General features: G+C 40.3%; 1 protein-coding gene and 1 long non-coding RNA gene across 2 annotated transcripts in view; one reads left to right on the forward strand and one right to left on the reverse strand.

Annotated features, from left to right (window-relative positions):
* The window catches only part of LOC137105820 (uncharacterized), a 122367-nt gene that overhangs the window by 84417 nt on the left and 24726 nt on the right, over positions 1 to 13224 (reverse strand). The gene's annotated exons all lie outside the window — the stretch shown is intronic.
* On the forward strand, positions 5042 to 7738 carry LOC137106019 (zinc finger protein 503-like). The gene is made up of 2 exons (XM_067488993.1): positions 5042 to 5664; positions 6157 to 7738. Exons 1-2 carry the CDS (start codon positions 5410 to 5412, stop codon positions 7582 to 7584), a joined length of 1683 nt encoding a protein of 560 aa, XP_067345094.1. The 5' UTR covers positions 5042 to 5409; the 3' UTR covers positions 7585 to 7738.

Below are 13224 nucleotides of genomic sequence, written 5' to 3' on the forward strand. Positions count from 1 at the left end.
ATCCTGACCTGCACAGTGCTTCCAGTGTCATAACATGCTACCTGTACATTTTCACCCCGGCTTAGTCTCCATAAATTAAATCTAGACAAGTAAATGTTCAGTGTACAGATGTGGAGAATGTGATTTTACAGTTTGTTTGCACTGTTTGTGGGGAACCCTAACTCATTTAAGTATAAAAGTTAAAACCACTGTTAATTTTAATTGATCAAGAAAAACATCCCTCCGTCTATTAATTATGCCTTTTGTCCATTAAAAGAGCTGTAGGGAACTGCAGCCAATTCCAGCTGATACTGGGTGAAATATGGGGTTCACCCTGGAGGGGTCACCTGTGTCTTATGTGTGAATTTTCTACATTTTATGTTTTTGTTTTTTTTAATGGTGGCAAACTGAATATCTTTGGATTTGGACATCACACTGGGGTCAGGGAATCCATCCATCAATTATCTGCGAGTGATGGCGTACCCTGGATAAGTTGCCAGTCTTTCTCAGGGCCAACACACGGAGACCTACACAGACAGACAACCATTCACACCAATTAAGAGTCATCAATTAACCTTACATACATGTCTTTAGACTGTGGTGGCATGGGGAGGACATGCAAACTCCACAATGACAGGCCACGGTTGAGAAGGGATGCAAACCCACAACCTTCTAGCTGGGAGGCAACAGTTCTAAGCACTCAAAAATGATGGTGATTTATCAATAATGAAAATAAAATAACATTGTGCCACCCTAATGAGAACAGACTAAATAAAAACATGTACCATACTTTTATGCTAGCAGAAATGGAAATTAATGCACTCGTTTTCCTGAAGCAACTAGACAAGTGCAATTCAGTGTGTTGTACAGGAGCTTCTGGAAGTTTCCACAGAGTTCTAAACCAATAATATGGCAGCTGTCAGGTTGAATTCAGACACTGGTTCCATTGCTATCAGGGACTGTAGGTGAAGTTAACTCTTCTCTACAGCATGACTACAAGCTGCAAGGATCTTCACCTACCTGATGGCAAGTGGACGACAGCATATAATCTCCATAGGCTTTACTTCGTACTCCTGACCAGCTTTAACTAATTGAGAAGACAAAGTGAAAAAGACCCTTCACCGCAATGATCTTGGCTGCACCTCAACTTTTCTAAATCTCACTGTCATGCTGTGCTCCCGTCGTCTGACTTCCGGCAAGACAGTGAAAACTTTTCATGTCAGCTCTGAGTTGAGCTCTTGCAAATGAAGTCAAAGCTACAGTAGCTGACACGGATGGGGGGTGGTATCTTGGGTGTAGTCAAGGGGAAGGGGTATGACTTCTAAGTATCTGAAATGTCCTGTCTTAAAAACATAATATCTGTAATACTTCCTGACATATTCTCCTATAACCTCTTATTCTGTGCCAGTTTCTGTGGGGCTTTTTCCCTCTCTGGGCCCAGAAGAAAAGCAGTCTATTTTCTTGTCATATTTGGTTGAAAGGCGACTCTCAACTTGGAGTCTAATTTCCTGCACTTTAAAGACAGTCCACATGCAAGGTGCATTACCATGCTATCAAGGTGATGGGAGCAATTTCAAACTGTCAGTCAGTCATGGAAATATCGGAGACTTAATGTCTACTGCAACTTGTCAAAGGCTCCTGTGAAGTGGTGGAGAGCTTAATCTGAGTCTTATTCACTCAACACCATTTACTTGTCAGCGTAGCTCTCTGTTTCACTCTGGATGGTGGTTCATAATGAGATGGGTATATAATATAGGCATATATAATGCTACTTAAATAAAGAGGTCAAACTGCGGCAAGTTTTTTTATATATATATATATATATATATATATATATATATATATATATATATATATATATATATATATATATATATATATATATATATATATATATATATATATATATATATATATATATATATACATACATATATATATATACATATACATATACATACATATATATACACACACACACACACACACCTATCTACATATATACACATTAATATACATACACACACACACACACAGGGAAAAAAGAAGAAAAGGAAATGTACAGCTGCTGCACATCAATAGAAAGCAGTTAAATGATAAACTCAACATTTTTATCCTGAGTACGAAACTGCTGCATCTCATATGATCCCACAGTACTTGCTTCACAGACAGCAGTTAGTTAAGGCTGTTAATTTCCCGATAGATGCACCACTCTGGGTGACACACTGGGCCTGTACTTAACCATTATTAATGTGACAGGCCTCAGTGCAAAGCAAATCAATTAAACAGGAGCAATCACCAGAGTCGGGATAACGGCCTTTTAAGACTGTTTTCATGTGACAAGGAGGTCCTCGATCCAGGCCTCTGTGCCAGGACCTGACAGGTCAAGAAAGAGGTATGAAACAATAGCACCTTCTAACCATCATCTCCCCTTTCTACCTGTCAGATCCAGTCGGCCTGTCTGGCTGCTGAGGTGCCGTGCCCTGCACCAGCTGCCACAAGGTGAATTTTCATGTCATGTCGAGGGAATTTCTTATTCCATTTGTTCGACGTTATAATGCCACATTTATGAACCATATCCGTTTTTTTATTTTAAAAGCTATATGGCAAAAGCTTTTGCGACTGACTTTTTCCCCCTTTTTTCTAACAGTTTTCAGTTCAGGTCTTTTATGATGTTTTCAATGTACAAGTGCAGGTCTAAAAAGGCAGAATAATAAGACTTTAGCAGTGACTAATTAGCATAATGTTAAGTTTCCACTGCTAAGTGTCTAAGAAAGGAGACTGATTTTACTTAAAAACACTACTACAATGCATTGTGAGGTCACTTGTCCTTGCATTAAGAAAATAGAGACAAGAGTTCGAAATTAGATGAAAATGAACGATGATGAAAATGATCAGTTGTTTAGTCATTCCTGTGGTTTAAATTAACCATCAGATAAATGAGCTTAGAGACAGACTTCCTTTCATTGCGACTTTAATTCACATTTAATTATGTCCACTATTTAATTAACCCCAATGATAAATTGTGAAGTTGTTTCCAACACCTTATGTGTCGTCTCTGCACAAACAATCACTACTGTACATTAAATCATGAATAAACCTTAAACAGTCATACTGCAGTAGGCAGGTAAGGGATAATCTAACCCACCAATTTAGCTCATTAAGACTAACCCTGCATAAATAAGAACACACTTTAAAGGAGCAAAATAAAACTTTGTCCTATACTAACCTGAACTAAAAAGTATTCTGAAAATGAATTTTTGCAAACCTGTACGGTGTTCTCTGTTTGCCAAGTGTTCTGTTTATCATAGAATATTTTCTTTGGCCAAATACAAGGATAAAGATTAAGGACACTCAATGGCTTACAGTCTGACTCTGTACAGAAATAAGATTAAACAAAAAATAATGCATTTATTAAATGGGTTTTCGCTTCTTTAAAAAAAAAAAAAGGGGGGGGGGTCACCTTCTAAGGGATAAAACTGACATTTTGGATATTGATAAAGTGCAAAAAATTGGCCTAATTTTAGTAACCCGTGTTAACTTGAATGAACCTCAATACAGTTTGACCCTTTTGTTTATTAGTAACCTTTTAGGTCCTGACATACTTCCCTAATTGGAGTTATGTGAGCAAAAGAAAAACGTGCATTAGACTTTTAATCAAATTATTCATCATTAATCATTAAACGTAAACCCCAAATAAAGAGTTGTTTTCTGGTTAATCACCGGCATGAGTTACCCGGGCCAGCTTGTAAACGAGTGTATTTGCACGGACTCTGGGTTATTCATAAAGGTGTCTCTTTGTGAAATACTAGCGGGAGATTTCAGGCTTTATGTTTAAAAGTAATGAATTACAGCAGCGGAAAAATGTGCAGCCATTTAAGGATAAAGCCGAGAATTTGGTGTCTGCCACAGAGAGCCATCCATCACGTCCACAATAAAGGAGTTTTTGCCTGACGCTCGAAATTTATGGTCGCCCTTCTCTGCCCTAATAACTCAAAGCGCTGTGTCAGAGTCTGACAGCCGTTGCCGAAAACAGCACCTCTGTTATCAATCAAAAAACACTTGCATATGTTTAACTTTTGCCTGATCAGCAAGACATTTATAGGCTATTGAGTAATAAGATAAGTGGGTCTATTTCGATGGGAAAATGTGGAAGCTTTAATGATTAATGGCAGCCAAAATAGGGTTTTAAGGGCTCTTGGAATAAAGGGGGATTTTTGTCTTGAATGCGGCAAGAAAGTGGAGGAATACTTTTAAATTCCAAAACAAGAAAGAACACTTAAAAATGACATGATATTAAATTAGGGCTCAGTAAAAATATCTCCAATTAAACTAATCGCAGTTTTGAGATTTTCCAGAGCAGGCAGAGTTGAACAGGCCTAGATGATGACGGCGGAGTGAGAGAGACACAACGCCTCCCCCCCGCCTCCCCTCCTCTCATGGATTCACTTTACAGTAGTTGACCTGAATCTGACTGAGAAGAGAGAAGGAAAAAAACTGTGCAGGCGGCTGACAGATAACTGGCGTGCAGGACAGGGAACTGACAGATGACAGGCTGCATGATTGAGAGGGGAAAGTTGCAAAAATGTGAAACATGACGATGGATATCGGTGCACGCTGAATATCTGGGCAGAAAAGCCCTCAATTGGCTCTTCTTTTTGAGTTGAACGTTTTTCGGTAATACGACACTAAAGTGCAGGACTGCCTTGCAGGGGAAGGACATTCTGGGCTTAAACTTCGGTTTCTTTCTTGCAGTCGTTATCCAAATGAAAATTAGCTGAAATACACTTCAGGTTGGAAGAAGGTGTACACAATTTTCATAGTATGTAAAACGTATTTCGAATACTGTCTAAAATATACTAGTTAATTAAAATCCATCTTGTAATCTATATTCATTAAGCGGTTTTGGTTATCTTTATCCTTTGGTTACACCGATCTTCTTTCCCCAAAAACTACACAAGGCGCAGGGGCGGCGCATGCGTCAAAGCACCAATTACGCAAAGACGCATATAAAAACTCAAAATCAAAAGGGCTGTAAGTGAAATATGAAATAGAGGAGGAAACATCACATTGTCTCGACCCCCGATCACCCCTGGGTGTCTTTTTTTGTTTTGTTTGGGAGCCGGCAAGCGCTACGATCTGCGGACTATTCAGGTGCAGCTCGAGAGGAGGCGGAGTGATCCCTCCTGCCTAGGACCCAAGTAAACAGAGTCTGCTCTCGGACCCACAGCCACACTGTCAGAGCGACGCCGGGGACGAAGCAACGCGGTTGTGAAGCGCACGGATTGCACACACGCTCCGCGTCTCTTTTAAAGGATTTAATACTGTTTCGTTTACCTCCGTCAAAGGCTTTTACCATCTGACGCTTTGAGTGCTGGCTGTCTTTACCCTCCACATGTATTGCTCACCAATTTCCACGAGAATTGGGTCATGATCACATCGCCCACGGTCTGTGTCCTGAGAAATAGCACGAATTCAGCGTGGGAGAGCGGTTCCTCGGGGGAGAGGGGCGCATTGAAGATTAGCCAGCTATCAGTCTACAGTTGCGTTTCTCCCGCAGACCCTTCTCGCCAAGCTAGTCGTCTTCCCATAAAGGTTTTGAAAATGCTTACAGCCCGGGCAGGACACATTTTACACCCGGAGTACCTTCAGCCTTTGCCGTCCACCCCCGTCAGTCCCATCGAGGTAAGCGTTACAGTGAATCTTGTGAACGTGTTTGCGCACAGACATCAGATCGCTTTTAAGTGAAATCACAATAAATTCAAGCTTCAAATAGCCACCATTGGCTGGATTCTGTAGACAAATTGTGGTCTGTAAGATTTCATGTAGATAAAGGAACCATTCCGTATAATAAAGTATCGACCTGAACACTCTATGAATGTTCAATAAAATAGGAACATGACGTGTTGTAAATAGCTGTTAATTACCCTCTGCATGAAATTAATGACCGTGTTTCTGATGTCATTTCAGTCTTGAGGAACAATGTCTTTCTTTTCATTAAAATCCACTGTGTACGCTCACACTTTTCTTGCCTATTTGCGGAGTTGTCGAGAGTTTCACCTCGAGATAAGTTTATGCGCAATGCGTAAAATAGGCTTTATGCGTGTCCACAATAAAATAGTACACGGATAACTGTTCTTTTGACATTCTTTAATTGTATTTTCTCTCATCTCACAGCTGGATGCCAAGAAAAGTCCACTGGCTCTTTTGGCTCAAACGTGCTCTCAGATCGGCAAACCGGACCCGCCGTCCTCCTCGAAATTGTCCTCTGTGACCTCAAATGGATCTAGCGATAAGGAGACCAAATCCGGTCCTCTAAAAATGAGCGACATAGGAGCCGATGACAAATCTAGCTTCAAACCGTACTCCAAGTCTTCGGAGAAGAAGGACTCGAGCAGCAGCCTCAGTGGAGATAAAAACAGCTTCCGGGTGCCTAGCGCCACCTGCCAGCCGTTCACTCCCAGGACAGGCAGCCCCAGCTCCTGCACCTCAGTCTCTCCACTGCCGTCCGAAGGCAAAGCGGGGGACAAGGAGGAAAAGAAGGAGTCCGATAGCAATAAAAGCAGTACGACGGATGGTAATAGCAGCCATAGGATAAGTGGAATTACCTCTGATGCGCAACAGGACAACACGTCTGGATCAAAGACTGTTACGTCAGATTCAGCATCTGTAACCTCATCGTCGTCCTCCATCCTCGGCTCAGGACTGGTAGCCCCCGTTTCTCCATATAAGCCCGGTCATTCAGTTTTCCCCTTACCGCCTGCTGGCATTTCCTATCCTGGGAGTTTAGCGGGTGCCTATGCAGGCTACCCGCAGCCGTTCCTCCCTCCTGGAATGTCCCTTGACCCCACCAAATCCAGCAGCCAGCTTTTAAGCGCACAGTTCGCTGCTGCCAACTCACTGGGATGCAGTAAAGGAACGAGTCCCTTAGCAGGAGCATCCCCGCCGTCTCTAATGTCTGCTGGACTTTGTCGAGACCCCTACTGCCTGAGCTACCACTGCACAAGCCATTTGTCCGGTGCATCCAGCGCCAACTGCGCACATGACTCCGCGGCTGCTGCGGCCGCCGCCACAGCGCTCAAATCTGGATATCCGCTAATGTACCCCACACACCCTTTACACGGCGTGCACTCCTCGGCCCCGTCTTTCAGCGGACATCCCTTGTATCCTTATGGGTTTATGCTGCCCAATGACCCTCTCCCGCATGTGTGTAACTGGGTGTCTGCTAACGGACCATGCGACAAACGCTTCTCCTCCTCTGAGGAGCTCCTCAGCCACTTGCGGACTCACACGGCCTTTGCCGGTACGGAGAAGTTACTATCTGGGTACCCGGGGTCATCTCTTGCCAACGCCGCTGCCGCCGCTGCCATGGCCTGTCACATGCACATGCCTCCCAGTGGCAGCCCGGGCAGCCCCAGCACACTGGCCCTCAGAGCGCCCCATCACGGCTTCGGACTGAGCAGCCGCTATCACCCTTATTCAAAGAGCCCCCTGCCCACTCCAGGGGCCCCGGTCCCGGTGCCCGCTGCCACAGGGCCATATTACTCCCCGTATGCATTGTATGGACAAAGACTGACAACAGCTTCGGCCTTAGGATACCAGTAGACACAAAGATTATACGTTTATAAAGGAAATTTAGGCCCAATGAGTTTTATATTGTACTTTATGCAGGGACTGGATCCATGTGGGGTCGGTGTATTTATTTGCGATAGCTTCAAGCGTGACTAAAATAAAAAATAATTATAATATACTTTGATAAGCCTCAATGTGCATTATTTTACACAGGAGATGACATTTGTGCATCAAAAACTCTCTCTGCAGAACCCTTTAACCCTTAAGCAACAAGATGGATTTTATACACTGATTCAGCTGTTAACCTTGCAAGAGGTTTTTATTTTTTATTTTATCTGTCTACCTCAGACGGCTTAACGAGCCGGCTCGCCTGAGCTGAGTGATTTGACAGATTGACGGACGTGGGGGAAAAAAAATCAATCAAAGCAGCTTCTTCAGAACAGTCATTGATTTATTGTGTGGGGGACGAAACGTTTCATGAAGCCGTTTTTCACACAACTCTAAAATTGCTCAGAGTGGTCTATTTTTTTATTTAATTATTTTAGAAATATTTAAATAAACACATAAAATGCATAATTACTAAATTACTTGATAAATTGTCAGTTCACACATAGTATATTAGGTTCGACTAGATTCAAAATCTTACATTTTTATTTAGAGAATTCCTTGTTTTAATAAATATATCACCTTTGGCTAAAGTACTATAACGTTGTACTTGTAAATTATTGATTTATTTATTTGTTTCAAATTGTGTTTATGAGGATGTGCTGAACAAGTTGCACGCAAAGTGTAGGCTTTATGTAAGACTGTACTGTTGACAGTGATGGAAAAAGCTCATTTCATTTTATAACGGGTTTTGTCCTTTTATGATTTCGTGATGATATTAGGAATAACAGTGGGTGTTGCAAAGGGTCTATGGTCAGACAACTCATAATTGCAAAACTTATATTTAATTAAAAAAAAAAAAAAAAAAAAATTATATGATGATATATATATATATATATATATATATATATATATATATATATATATATATATATATATATATATATATATATATATATATATATATATATATATATATATATATATATATATATATATATATATATATATATATATATATATATATATATATATATCTCCTGTATGACTCAGGCTTTGTTAAACGTGTGTTTTTGCATAATTGGCATAAAGCTAAAACCACTTACTGGCTTTCATGCTATGCAACTACAGTACTGTGTGTGTGTGTGTCTGTGTTTAAATGCAACATCTCATCAAAACTTCTCGATCACGGGGTCAGGGATTATGGTTTCATTAACGAAGACAAATGAGCCACTCACATCAGTGGAGAGCTGGCTAAACAAAGATTTACGATGACACCAGATGTGAGATGTTTCCACAGCTTTTGTGATCGCTGTAATGAAGACATGAAGCACACAGCATGAAATAAAGCGAGCCCTAACTATTTAATCAGCCCCTTAAAACAAATCAACTAAATCAAGCCAACAATGCCATTATCCATCCTCAGTAAATTAGGCTGTTCTCCAGCAATAAAATCACCATCATTAACGGTCAGATGTCATATTCATCAAATCCACCCATCCTTCATGTACATGAGCCATAGCTCACTGATAGATTGTAATAAAGCCCCTAACCCACATTTCAGCACTGCAACCAGTCAGCCATGAAGCTAGGGGTGGATCATACGCAATGCATCTTTTTTCATTTACAAACAGCACATCAGTTTGATGTGAACAAATGGGATTAAGATCTGGGAACATTATTTCTCACCATTAATCTTATGTGTGACTCTGCAGTATAAAATCACACATCCTCTTTTGTACAATTAGATATACCAGACAATAAATTATTCAATAATTTTATAGCATCAATAAAATTAGTTTGAATTTATGAAAGTAAAAGTACAGCTGAGCATCTGTGCTTGTTAGATGTGGACTCAGCTGCTTGGAAATTAATATTTAATTAGTAAGTCTTGGATTTTACAGCGCTGGTGTGTGTAATAATCCTGTTGGTTATTTGTTAAAAGTATATTTAAAGCAATGAATTTTATAATAGTTTGTTTAGCTTTTTTAATACAGGGAGTTTCACTAAAATCTCAGGCATCCAAGAACAAGTCAAAGTGACATAAATCAAATATTACAGAGAGAAACTGAAAATACAAATAGTTTTAAAAGTGCCCCAGGTGAAAAAGTGTATTTGTAACCTCTCCTTTAACCCTATTTAGCATTTCTAAAAAAAGTTCAAAATCATTTACCAAGCATTTATAACAATACTGTAGTTGTAAGCAGATATAAAGGCATTCTGAGCGGAGGCTGATGCATAAACAAATAAACTCATGCAAAACAATGTTGTAAAAATATAAAACAACTCTTCATGGGAGAAAATGTTTTTGACAAATACTGTGAATTAGTATGCACTTCAATATGTCCTTGCATCTGCTTATAAGCTTGAGGAAGTGATATCAAGCATTTATCAAATGCTAAATACTGAATTGCTACGTTGTCTAACAAAACCTGTGTTTCTTTTATTTCAGTGGTAGGTTGCAAAGTAAATCCAGTTTTTCACAGTCGAGTGCTATGTTGTAGTAATCTGTCTATGTTGTAAAGATCCATAAATATGTCATCGCTTTGGACAGCAGGGCCTTATAAACAAAAACAAACTGTGGTGCAGGGAATATAAAGCTTATCCACTCCACTGTAAGACGAATTGTAGCCTGGGTGGTATAGATTTTTTCTTTTTGTAAAAGAAAAATTAATCCTGTTCCAGTATTTAGAATCACATTTGGGATTTTAGGTTAGCAAGTTGTTCAAAATGAGATCTGAAAAACAAGCTTATGATGCTGTGGTGTATCACAATACCATTTGGTTACGAAAAAGACTGATCATCAACAGTTGTATATTTTGGCTTCAGAGTTAGACTTTGTAATTCATTTTCTACAAGTCGAGTGGAGTTCATCACTGGGCAGATATCACACCATATAAACGGAGATAAGTGTGTTGTATTAATTGGTTTAGGGAGCATACGATATGTCTGTCATACCACAGTAAAAGCTATCAATCTTCTCTTCATTTCTATTTCGGAATGTAAAATACTTTCAGGACATGAGACACTGGACGGCTTTGTGAGTTCATGCTGAATCACAGAGACGGTCTCACCTGTTCCACACTGAACCGCAGCATGAGCAGGATTCACGGCCTCTCACCCGAGGGAGAACAGATCACACGGCTTGGCCTGTCACTGACATATACTGACATTAAAAATGGTCACTTTCGCACAGCTGCACGCCATGTGTTGTACTGTTTTTTTCTGGTTGAAGGCCACGGCCATCATGGCCGCTAAGCTGATCTTCCATTTAAAAAATGTCCACAGTTGTGTATAAAAAGTGACTATTCACATATGGGCTCATGCAACAGATACACACGTCAACTCACTTTTAAACATTTGTTCCAGATGTTGTTGTCATATAATGAATTTAACACCCTTTTGTGAGTTGTTCTTAATGATCCAATCAAGGGATTTCCCTGTTGTTACATAAACTTTCCTTACTTTGAATAAATCTTTCTCAGTGCTTATGTGTTCTGGAAAGGCAGGCGGCTCTCTGTTTACAGACGTTAAAGGAGAAAAAAAAAAAAGAAAAGAAAAAAAAAAATCGATGACCTTTTGCATGTTCAATCAGCTGAGAAGCGTGTCTTCCATCATCCTGAAAAACTTGGTGGTTTATTTTTGCAGGAGAAAGGCTTTTGCTTCCCAAAACAAGGCCCTTATTTATCATCACTCAATCATTTCCCCCATTTGACAAGTAAAGTAAATGTTGCAAATACAAAGTTAAAGCTAGGTTTTCCTGAGCTGACCTTTGGAGCTTGTCCTCTTCTATTAACACTAGTGAGGCATCAGAAAAAGCAGGAAGTGCAGTTGTTGTTCAGATTAACTTGATGTGAACGTGTGTGTGTTCTGTACGCTCAGATATCTTTAAGTTATAAGCTAGCTGATGGTAAACTGAGAAAAAGATTTTTCCCTTTAACAGTCTGTCAACACACAAAGCAAAAGAAAAAGCAACAGTGAGTTAAACAGTGGGCCCTTGTCTTTCAGCACTCAACATGCCCTGTAATTTACACACCACTGACAGGGGCCATTTTGAAGTCTGTCATAGGCGGCAAAGTTTTTGTCTCCAAATGTCTTGCTCACAGTGAGTCGACTTCTGCTAGGGTCTGGGTGATTAATGACTTATGGCCTTATTGTGTGGGGGTGGCTAATTAACTACAGGCTGACTGAAGAGATGCTAACAAAACCCTCCTCTGATAACCTCAACTTTTTTCCCCTTCTTGTCTTGGCATGTGGAAGCTCTTTCTGACAAATTTGCAAGAAGCACACTAACATTGAGTAAGATGAATGGCCTCTGAGAACAGTAAACAGGCTTTGTATGACACACTGGCATTGTGCTTCCACGCTGTTCATGCTCTCTGGTTGGGAAATGCAGCCAAAGTTCCCCCGCTGTTGGTTTAAAATTAGGCCTGGCATATTCATGGATGGAGTTTCTGGGTGCTTGGGCTGGCAAACATATGTTCATTGCCTCTGTACGTTTCCTGCAGTCTCTTCAGACTGACATTCTCAGACATAGACAGTTTCTGTGAAGGAGAGCTGATACAGTCATAAACACTTTAGTGGAGCCGGCAGAGGAACAAGACAAAGAAAACATTATGTTGAAAACAAACAATAAACAAAAGCCACACAGGCTGTTCCTTAAGGTCTGTGATTCGTGGTACCAGACACCCAACTGTCCAGAAACTGTGTAGCCGTTCCCCCCACTTTATCTCCCCTTTCCTATTATTAGGTTTGTTAACATACTGTATTGCCGTGTTTGCAGCCATGTCGACAGGCTAACTTAATCAAATTACTATTGAACTCATGTGCTTTGCCCAGCGCGACAGTTTTAGTGCCAGAATTATTACCCTGACCTATGAGAGGAAATTAGCTGTGGACACAATTCGGAGACTTTTCTCTCTGGTGAAAAAAAAATATAAAAAATTGACAATGATTGAAAATAGAAAGGTACAAAATGTTCCTTCAATGACATTTCAAATGAAAAATGCCACGTGGACCCAAATTGATGCAAAATGCATAATGCCAACTGGCAGACTATTACAGGTGATGGACATTTCACTTACCTAAGTCAAATATAACAGACTGCTGTTCATTAATATACAGGAAGACCTGCAAAATCAAGCCTGCCATCTGGTTAAATCGGCAGACTAATCTACCGCTTGTGATTAGGGCAGAGGAGCAGGGTTTCTCTTTAATCTTTTTATGCTTAAAAAAATTTCCATCTGCACCATCTGGCACATAATTTTTCTTTAAGACAAATGGACTATTCTTATATGATCCAAAATTAGATCAGCAGAAAACAATCAATCTCATGAAGGGTCTGGGAAAAGAATTGAGATTTGGATTCTGTTTTCCCTCCTCTTGTCTTCAGCATCTCACCTCTCACTTTTCATTGCTCGACTGGCTTTGCAGCCATCGGCATTCTTCCCATGATACTTTGCCTAGTGCCAACATGTGGCGTATACAGAGTCCTGCACTAACAATAAATATGAAAATGTGCCTTAATATAGTAATTCCTTTTCAGCTTGTTCCCCGTGGTGCTCCACA

The sequence above is a fragment of the Channa argus genome, chromosome 20 (genome assembly GCF_033026475.1).
Source record: "Channa argus isolate prfri chromosome 20, Channa argus male v1.0, whole genome shotgun sequence".
Taxonomy (NCBI): domain Eukaryota; kingdom Metazoa; phylum Chordata; class Actinopteri; order Anabantiformes; family Channidae; genus Channa; species Channa argus.

Coding starts and splice junctions, on each gene's coding strand:
- LOC137106019 (XM_067488993.1), top strand. CDS start 5,410: ATGATCACATCGCCCACGGTCTGTGTCCTGAGAAATAGCACGAATTCA. Junction 5,665..6,156: donor CCCCCGTCAGTCCCATCGAG/GTAAGCGTTACA, acceptor CTCATCTCACAG/CTGGATGCCAAGAAAAGTCC.